This window comes from Microtus ochrogaster, chromosome 8 (assembly GCF_000317375.1).
Source record: "Microtus ochrogaster isolate Prairie Vole_2 chromosome 8, MicOch1.0, whole genome shotgun sequence".
In the NCBI taxonomy this organism is placed as follows: Eukaryota; Metazoa; Chordata; class Mammalia; order Rodentia; family Cricetidae; genus Microtus; species Microtus ochrogaster.
The window spans coordinates 73,626,486-73,635,374 of NC_022015.1; the positions used below are offsets into that span (position 1 = coordinate 73,626,486).

An 8,889-nucleotide genomic window follows, 5' to 3' on the forward strand; every position below is an offset into this window, starting at 1 on the left:
CTCATTACAGATGGTTGTGAGCCACCATGTGGTTGCTGGGAATTGAACTCAGGACCTTTGGAAGAGCAGGCAATGCTCTTAAAAACTGAGCCATCTCTCCAGCCCCAATCTTGAACTTCTGATCCTTCTACCTACCCCATCTCCCAAATGCACTACCATGACTACTTTTATATGGTGCTAGGCAACAAACTCAGGCGAGCCTCTACTTAACCATCTTTGTTGTTGTTACTATTTGTTTTCTGAGCAGAGTCTCACTCTGTAGCGTACAATGAACTGTAATTTACAATACAGCCATGCTGGCCTGAAACATCTAATGATTTTGTCGCAGTGTTTTTTTAAATTTTATTTATGTGTACAGATGTGTACAGATCTGTATGTATAAGTGTATTCCGATGCCCATGGAGGCAAGAGGCGTCAGACTGCCCAGGACTAAAGCTACAAATGATTGAGGTATCATATGGGTCCTGGGAATCAAATCTGGGTCCTCTGGAAGAACAACCAGTGTTATTAACCACTGGGACTTTTCTCCAGTCCTTGGCTCAGGCTCTTGAGGGCTAGACTTACATACCTGGTAGAGGAGGCAAACAGAAATGATTGGGAGCATTGTTTGTTGGTTGTTTGGGTGGGAACAAACATCTCTATGTATATGGTGTGCATACATGTAAGCATATCTGCATGTACAGGTAAATACAAAGACTCTGGTGTGTATCTGTAAATGAACCTATGGAAGTCAAAAACAGAGGTGACATGTCTTTTTCAATCATTACTTACGGAGGCAGGGTCTTTAGCTAAGCCCAGAGATCACTAATTTGGCTAGTCCAGCTGGCCATCTTGCCCAGGAGAGCCCTTGTCTCTGTCTCTAAGCACCTGTAATCCAAGGACTACAGGTGGGCTGCTGTACCCATCCAGATTTTTAAATGGGTGCTGGGGATCCAAATTCTGGTCTTCATGAGTAGACAGCAAAGTTGGTCCACACTGAGCCATCTCTATAGCCCCAATAAGATTATTTCTGATTAAGATTATTTGGACTGGGGCTGGAGAGATGGCTTAGTGGTTTAGAGCACTGACTGCTCTTCCACAGGACCAGGGTTCAATTCCCAGTAAAAACAGGGCAGCTCACACCTGTCTATAACTCCAAGATCTGATACCCTCACACAGACATATATGCAAAGAAAACACCAATGCACATAAAATAAATAAATTTAAAAAAAAAGATTATTTGGACTAAAAAACTGAAGAGTCAAGGTTAGGTGTAGTTCATACCTGATGATCTGAGTTCAATTCTCAGACCCAGACAGTAAAGGGACTGCTGCAGGCTATCATTTGACTTACACACTCATATGGCTTGTGTTCACTTGCACCCTTACTCAAACAAACATGTGTACACAGAGAAATAAATAGGTAAACACAATTTTAAAATTTTCTAAAGAAACAAAGAGTCAATCTAGCTGTGCAGTCTAACAGGGCTTACCATAAAAATCTCATCATACATCAGCACCACTTTTTCCTTTAATGGTTTTTTTGAGGCTGAAGATTTCCGGAGCAAGCCTCCTCGTTTCTCTACTTGTGCCATGGCTAGAGAACCTGTAGGGTAGGGTGAGACACCAGTTAGGACACTAAGAGTATGACACCATAACAGAAGAGCTATGTCGAGATGCGTTTGCTCAAACCCACAGAACACCCAGCAGCAAGAACACAACTAATGCAAACACGGACTCTGGGTAATATGTCTGAGTCAATAGAGATTCATTACTGTAACAAACACAAAACAGGACAGGCTGCGGGTGTGCAGAATCACAAAATGGATGGACTCCTGCCACCTTCTTCTCAATTTTGCTATGAATCTGAAATGCCTCTAAAAAAAAAAAACAAAATTCATTTAAAAATGTAATTCAGAACATTGGTGGCACCTGCCTGTAATCTGGGAGCTGGGGGTCAGGGGGAGGCAAGAGGATTAAAGGTTCAAGGTCATTCTTAGTCACACAGAGTTCAAGGCCAGCCTGAGCTCTGTGCAAACCCTACCTTAAAAAAAAAAAAAAAAGAAAGAAAGAAAAGAAAAAAGACAAAAAACAGAGAGCAGAAAAGGAGGGAGAGCAGGAGGGAGGGAGGGCAGGAGGGAGGGAGGGCAGGAGGGAGGGAGGGCAGAAAAGGAGGGAGGGAGGGCAGGAGGGAGGGAGAGCAGGAGGGAGGGAGAGCAGGAGGGAGGGAGGGCAGGAGGGAGGGAGGGCAGGAGGGAGGGAGGGCAGAAAAGGAGGGAGGGAGGGCAGGAAGGAGGGAGAGCAGGAGGGAGGGAGAGCAGGAGGGAGGGAGAGCAGGCAGGCAAGGTCAGTGCCAGAACACAGAACCCACTGAGTGATCTCTCAACGGGGACTGTTTTAGGCGGAATAAATGGTAAATAACTATGTTATTAGTTCAATACCCTTCCCAAGACCAGGTAATGTGAAAACTTAAAATATTACTTGGCCTACAGCACAATGCATTTAAATCCTTAAACTATGCCAGTGGTTAAAGCCTCAAGCTGACCTAACCTGAGCAGGAAAGGGTAACTGGCTCCATCTATAAAAGTCGGCCCCATCTCTGAGGGTGACGGAGGAAGAGTGCGAAGCACACAGTGCCCACAAAAGGATGGGGAAGCTAAATTTCAAATATTGATCGAGCTGAGGACCATTAGGGCAGGAAGTGTGCTACAGGCTGATGTGTTCCATCGATTTCCCCGCGAGAGCGGGTCCTCATCACTGCAAAGCACTCGGCCTTCACCGCCTCATAAATCACACTGCACTTAACTGTCTTCAGGAATTCCTTTGCAAACACTGTTTAAGCAGAAAACAGCAGTTAAGAAGCCAAAAACGAAACTGACTTCAAAATGGTAATATACTACTTATCAAACGTAATTGTATGTATTTATAACACTATTGTAGGTCAAACTCCGACCTATTGCCCGGTTCTAGCATCGTGCCCAAATTGTCACATCTTACTTTAAGGAACTCAATATTTTTCAACTGAGACTTGAAATCCCGCAGATCTCCAGTGCATTCCCTCACCTCCCTCATTGTTTTTAGTATTAACCAAGTCCCCTTGCTCTTAAACCTTGAGCTCTCTGCATGAAACCTAAGCCCATGCAAGGACAAACAGCAGACACTAGAGAAAAGCCTGTTTTTTCTTCTAGAGAAATCCAAAGCAACTGAACTAATTCTGTAAAATGAATTTTGAAAATATACACTACCTCTCAAATCAAAACCAAAATTTTACTTAAGTAAAAGATGCATCCAACCAAAAGCAAGCTATAGATTCAACACAATGCCCATCAAAATCCCAGCAAAATTCTTCAAAGACCTCAAAAGAACAGTATTCAACTTCATTTGGAAAAGCAAAAAAACCGGGGGCTGGAGAGATGGCTCAGAGGTTAAGAGCATTGTGTGATCTTCCAAAGGACCTGAGTTCGATTCCCAGCAACCACATTGTGGCTCACAACCATCTGTAATGGGGTCTGGTGCCCTCTTCTAGCCTGTAGGCATATATGCAAACAGAATACTGTATCCATAATAAATAAATAAATATTTTTTTTAAAAAAAAGAAAAAAACCTAGGATAGCCAAAACAATACTGTGCAATAAAAGAACTTCTGGAGGCATCACAATCAAACTCTACTACAGAGCTACAGTACTGAAAACAGCCTGATATTGGCATAAAAACAGACAGGAGGACCATTGGAACTGAATAGAAGACCCAGATATCAATCTACACATCTTCGAACACCTGATCTTTGACAAAGAAGAAGAAATATCAAATGGAAAAAAGAAAGCATATTTAACAAGTGGTGCTGGCACAACTGGATATTAACATGAGAAGAATGAAAATAGACCCATATCCTCACCATGCACAAAACTCAAGTCCAAATGGATCAAAGACCTCAACATAAAGTCAGCCACACTGAACCTTATAGAAGAGAAAGTGGGAAGTACACTTGAACACATTGGCATAGGGAACCACTTCCTAAAATATAACGCCAGCAGCACAGACACTGAGAGAAACAATTAATAAATGGGACCTCCTGAAACTGAAAAGCTTCTCTAAAGCAAAGGACATGGTCAATAAGATAAAATGACAGGCACAGACTGGGAAAAGACCTTCACTAACCCCACATCAGACAGAGGTCTGATCTCCAAAATATACAAAGAACTCAAGAAATTGGACACCAAAAGATCACATAATCCAATTTAAAAAAAATGGAGTACAGACCTAAACAGAGAACTCTCAACAGAGGAATCTAAAATGGAGACAAAATCAAGAATTTGTGATCATTCTCAGTACAAAGTAGGTTAAACGCCAACCTGACATATAAAGGTTCTGAGTTTGTAGCACCAACAACAATAAAAAGTCCGATGTCTGACCTAAAAGTTTAGTTAAGACCTCTTTCTACTATTTCACTAAGCTTTTAAGTTTATTATAACCTCAAGAAAACTGAGGAAAAAAATTAAAAAACAAGACTCAAACAATTTCCACTGTGTTGATGCTGGCTCTGTCTTAAACATGAAATACAGCTCTTGCTCAGAACAGTCCTGTGTGGCTTCAACAGGTTGTCAAGAGGAGGATGTCCTTATCTAGGGAAAATAAATTGGAAACCAAGAGAATCCTATTTAAATAAATCACAAACAATGCAATTCTACTCAAAGTGGATATAGATCTCATATGTGCTCAGCTTCAACAAGTTGATTAGCGGCACATCAAGGCCACAAGTTCCTACAATGTAAAAAGCACGTGTTTACCAACTTCCCCTATGAGGATCAATAACTGGGTTACAGCTAATCAATGTCCACTCCAAATCTAATAAACTCTCTCTATTTCACAATCAATACTTTCTAATAAGCGAAAGGGAATAAAAGAAGAGGAAAAAAATAATTCTAATCCAATCTACCAAATTTCCAAAGAAATTATTTTAATCGTTCTCCTTACCACTTGAGGCAAGAAGAATCCAGCCAAGGGTCTCAACTCAACAGTCTCTGTCATCATCACAGGCAACTGGAGTTTGCCACCCAAACTGCTCAGTAAGTGACTTGAAAGAGAACACGGAACCTGCTCCTCCCGCACTCTTGCCCATGGAACTCAGCACATTAGGGTTTGGTGGTGGGAGACTCATAAGAAGTGTAAAATTCTCACAGGTTTTCCTTTGGATCTCGGGAATTAAAATTGAACTTGCAATACCGTGGGGCAGGAGGAGGGGTGGGAGGGAGAACAGTGACTGAAATATAAAATGAAATTTAAAAAAAAATAAATAAATTTGCCGGGCGGTGGTGGTGCACACCTTTAATTCCAGTACTTGGGAAGCAGAAGCAGGCAGATCTCTTTGAGTTTGAGGCCAGCCTGATCTACAAGACCTAGTTCAGGACAGGCTCCAAAAGCTACAGAGAAACCGTCTCAAAAACAAACAAACAAATAATCTTTAAAATGTTATACCAAGGGGCCGGAGAGATGGCTCAGAGGTTAAGAGCACTGGCTGTTCTTCCAGAGGTCCTGAGTTCAATTCCCAGCAACCACATGATGGCTCACAACCATCTGATCTGGTGCCCTCTTCTGGCCTGCAGGAATACATGCAGGCAGAACACTGAATACATAATAAACTTATAAATAATAAATAAAAAAATTTTAAAAAAATGTTATACCAAAAAAAAAAAACCAAACAAACAAACAAAAAACTTACAATGCCATATCCTGGAGCTGGAAAGATGGCTCAGCAGTTAACAAAACTGTTGCTTTTCCAGAGGACACAGGTTCAATTCCAAGCACCCATGTGGTAGCTCACAACTGTCTGTAACTCCCATCTCAGAGGATCCTATGTCCTCTTCTGGACTCCGCAGGCACCAGGCACACACATGGTACACAGACATACACATAAAAAGAAACAAAGAAACCGGGCATGGTAGTCCATGCCTTTAATCCCAGCACTTGGGAGGCAGAGACAAGCAGGTCTCTATGAGTTCAAAGCCAGCCTAGTCTACAAAGTAAAATCCAGGCCAGCCAGGGTGTTACAAATAGAAACTCTATCTTGAAAAAAAAAAAAAGTAAATAAATTTTAAAAAATAGAAATTTATAATTTTAAAAAGAGGAAAGTCGCCAGGCAATGGTGGCGCAGGCCTTTAATCCCAGCACTCGGGAGGCAGAGGCAGGCGGATCTCTGTGAGTTCGAGGACAGCCTGGTCTACAGAGCTAGTTCCAGGACAAGCTCCAAAGCCACAGAGAAACCCTGTCTCGAAAAACCAAAATAAATAAATAAAGAAAAAAGAAAAGAGGAAAGTCTCTTGAGGTGAGAGATGTGATTCAGTTGAAGGTGTCAGGTTTTTAGTGACCTTGAGGCCAACCCAGACTTCATGAAACACCATAATCAACCCCAGCCCTACCACCACCCCCCAGAAAAATAAATAAATCTGGGGGGCGGGCAACTCCTATAACCAGATGTGAAGTAAAGTATCTTTTTTTTAAAGATTTATTTATTTATTATGTACACAGTGTTTAGCCTCCATGTATGCCTGCAGGTCAGAAGAGGGCACCAGATCTCATCACATATGGTTGTGAGCCACCATGTGGTTGCTGGGAATTGAATTCAGGGCTTCCGGAAGAGCAGTCAGTGCTCTTAACCTCTGAGTCATCTCTCCAGCCCGAAGTAAAGTATCTTAAAGCATTTTGATCATATAACCAAAGAGTTAAAGCAAATCTGTTAAAGTGAGAGACTAAGCAGGGCAGTGGCGTACACCTTTAAGAGTCTAGAACTGTGGTTAAATGCCGAGTGCTCGCCCTGCCTGGACTGTATGGGGCCCTTGGTTCAGTCCCAGGCACCACAACCAACTCAGCGAAGTAAAAAAAAAAAAAAAAAAATTAGGAAAGAAGAGAAAATCTAAGTAAATCCCCACATCCATGTTTTAGGAAGTAAAGTACTTGCGGAGTAAGCCGCCATTTATTCATTCAACAGATGCACAGCCAGCGCCCTTTAGGTGTCAAGCAGCAGGGGCACTGCACAAACAGAACAAAAGGGGATGCCTGCATAGCCAGCTGGTGGTGTTCACCTTTAATCCAGCCCTTGAGAGGCAGAGGCAGGCGGATTTCTGAGTTTGAGGCCAGCCTGGTCTATAGAACAGGTTCTAAGGACAGCAAGGGCAACATAGAGAAACCCTATCTCAAAAACGCTAAAAAATAAGTTTAAAAAATGCCTGCAGATAGAATTTTCATCCCACAAGAGGAGGGAAAAGCAAGGAGGTGAGACAACTCCAAGAGCCTTGAAGAAGTCAGCCAAGGGAACTGCTAGGAGATTAAAGCAAGTCTCACCGAGAAAGCGATACCAGTCTCCTGAACTCAACCTCTAGGGAAGACTTAGAGATGGAGGGAAAGTCAGCTGCAAAGACCCAGGATCTGAATATACTCACATGCGCAGACAGAAGCACTAGGGCCCTGGGTCAGGGTGTGCCCTTTCTGAAAGTGTAGAGGATATTGTGTTTTTGGTTGTTTTTTTCCTTTTTTTGGTTTTTCGAGACAGGGTTTCTCTGTGGCTTTGGAGCCTGTCCTGGAACTAGCTCTTGTAGACCAGGCTGGCCTCAAACTCACAGAGATCCGCCTGCCTCTGCCTCCCAAGTGCTGGGATTAAAGGCGTGCGCCACCATCACCCGGCTGAGGCTATTGTTTCTAAGCTTTGCTTGTTTGGGTTTGTTTTGTTCTATGGAGCTATGAACCCAGGACCTTGTACATTAGAGACAAGTGCTCTACCACAGAGTTATATTCCCTGTACCTGCTTTGCAAATCTATAAAAGAATTCAAGGGCTGGCAAGGTGGCTCAGTAGGAAAAAGTGTTTGCCACTAACCCTGACAACCTGAGTTTGATCCCTAGGATCCACATGATGGAAGAGAACCAATTCCTGAAAGCTGTCGTCTGATTTCCACTAAGTTAATTAATTAATTAATTAATGGGACAATCTTTTAAATGTTTTGGGGACTGGAGAAACTGCTCGGTCATTAGGAGAGCTTGCTGGCTGCTCTCACAGTTTGGTTCCCATTATGCACACAGGAGGCTCACCAGCCTACGACTCCAGTTTCACATCTGATGTTATCTTCTGGCTTCCACACTTCTGGCCTCAGCACGTATACACACATATTCATAGACACACATATTTACACATACATAATAAATCTTTGAGCTTGTTTTGTGGGGGGGGGGGTGAGACAGGGTTTCCTCTGTGTAGCAGCGCTGGCTGTGCTGGAACTAACTCACTTTATAGACCAGGCTGGCCTTAAACTCAGAGAGATTTACCTGCCTCTGCCTCCTAAATGCTGGAATTAAAGGCGTGCACCACCACCACCCAGCTAATTTTTTTTTAATCTTTGATACTTTTAGAGTTCTGAAAGTCAAGCGGTGGTAGCACACGCTTTTAATCCCAGCATTCAGGAGGCAGAAAAAGGTAGATCTCTATGAGTTTGAGGCCAGCCTGGTCTACAAGAGCTAGTTCCAGGACAGGCTCTAAAGCTACAGTAGGGAAGATTAAGAACTGATGCAGCCAGGCAGTGGTGGTGTACACCTTTAATCCTAGCACTAGGGGAGGCAGAGGCAGGTGGGTCTCGGTGAGTTTGAGGCCAGCCTGGTCTACAGAGCTGTTTGAGGACAGCCAAGGCTCAGCACATTGTTGCTCACTAGCTTGCTCCCCATGGTTTGCTCAGACTGCTTTTTTATACGACCTAGGACCAGCTGCCTGGGGGTAGCACAGTCCATAGTGCAATGGGCTTTTTGGTATCGATCTCAATCAAGAAAGCCTCTGTTAGCCGGGCGATGGTGGCTCACGCCTTTAATCCCAGCACTCGGGAGGCAGAGGCAGGCGGATCTCTGTGAGTTCGAGACCAGCCTGGTCTACAG

The 8,889-nt window shown here is 43.3% G+C and overlaps 1 protein-coding gene across 1 annotated transcript in view; it reads right to left on the reverse strand.

Annotated features, from left to right (window-relative positions):
- The window catches only part of Armh3 (armadillo-like helical domain containing 3), a 206,356-nt gene that overhangs the window by 190,054 nt on the left and 7,413 nt on the right, over positions 1-8,889 (reverse strand). Inside the window, exon 2 of the mRNA XM_005352384.2 lies at positions 1,472-1,584. Within this exon, the coding sequence (XP_005352441.1) occupies positions 1,472-1,573 (102 nt within the window). The 5' untranslated portion in view covers positions 1,574-1,584. The remainder of the gene's footprint in view (positions 1-1,471; positions 1,585-8,889) is intronic.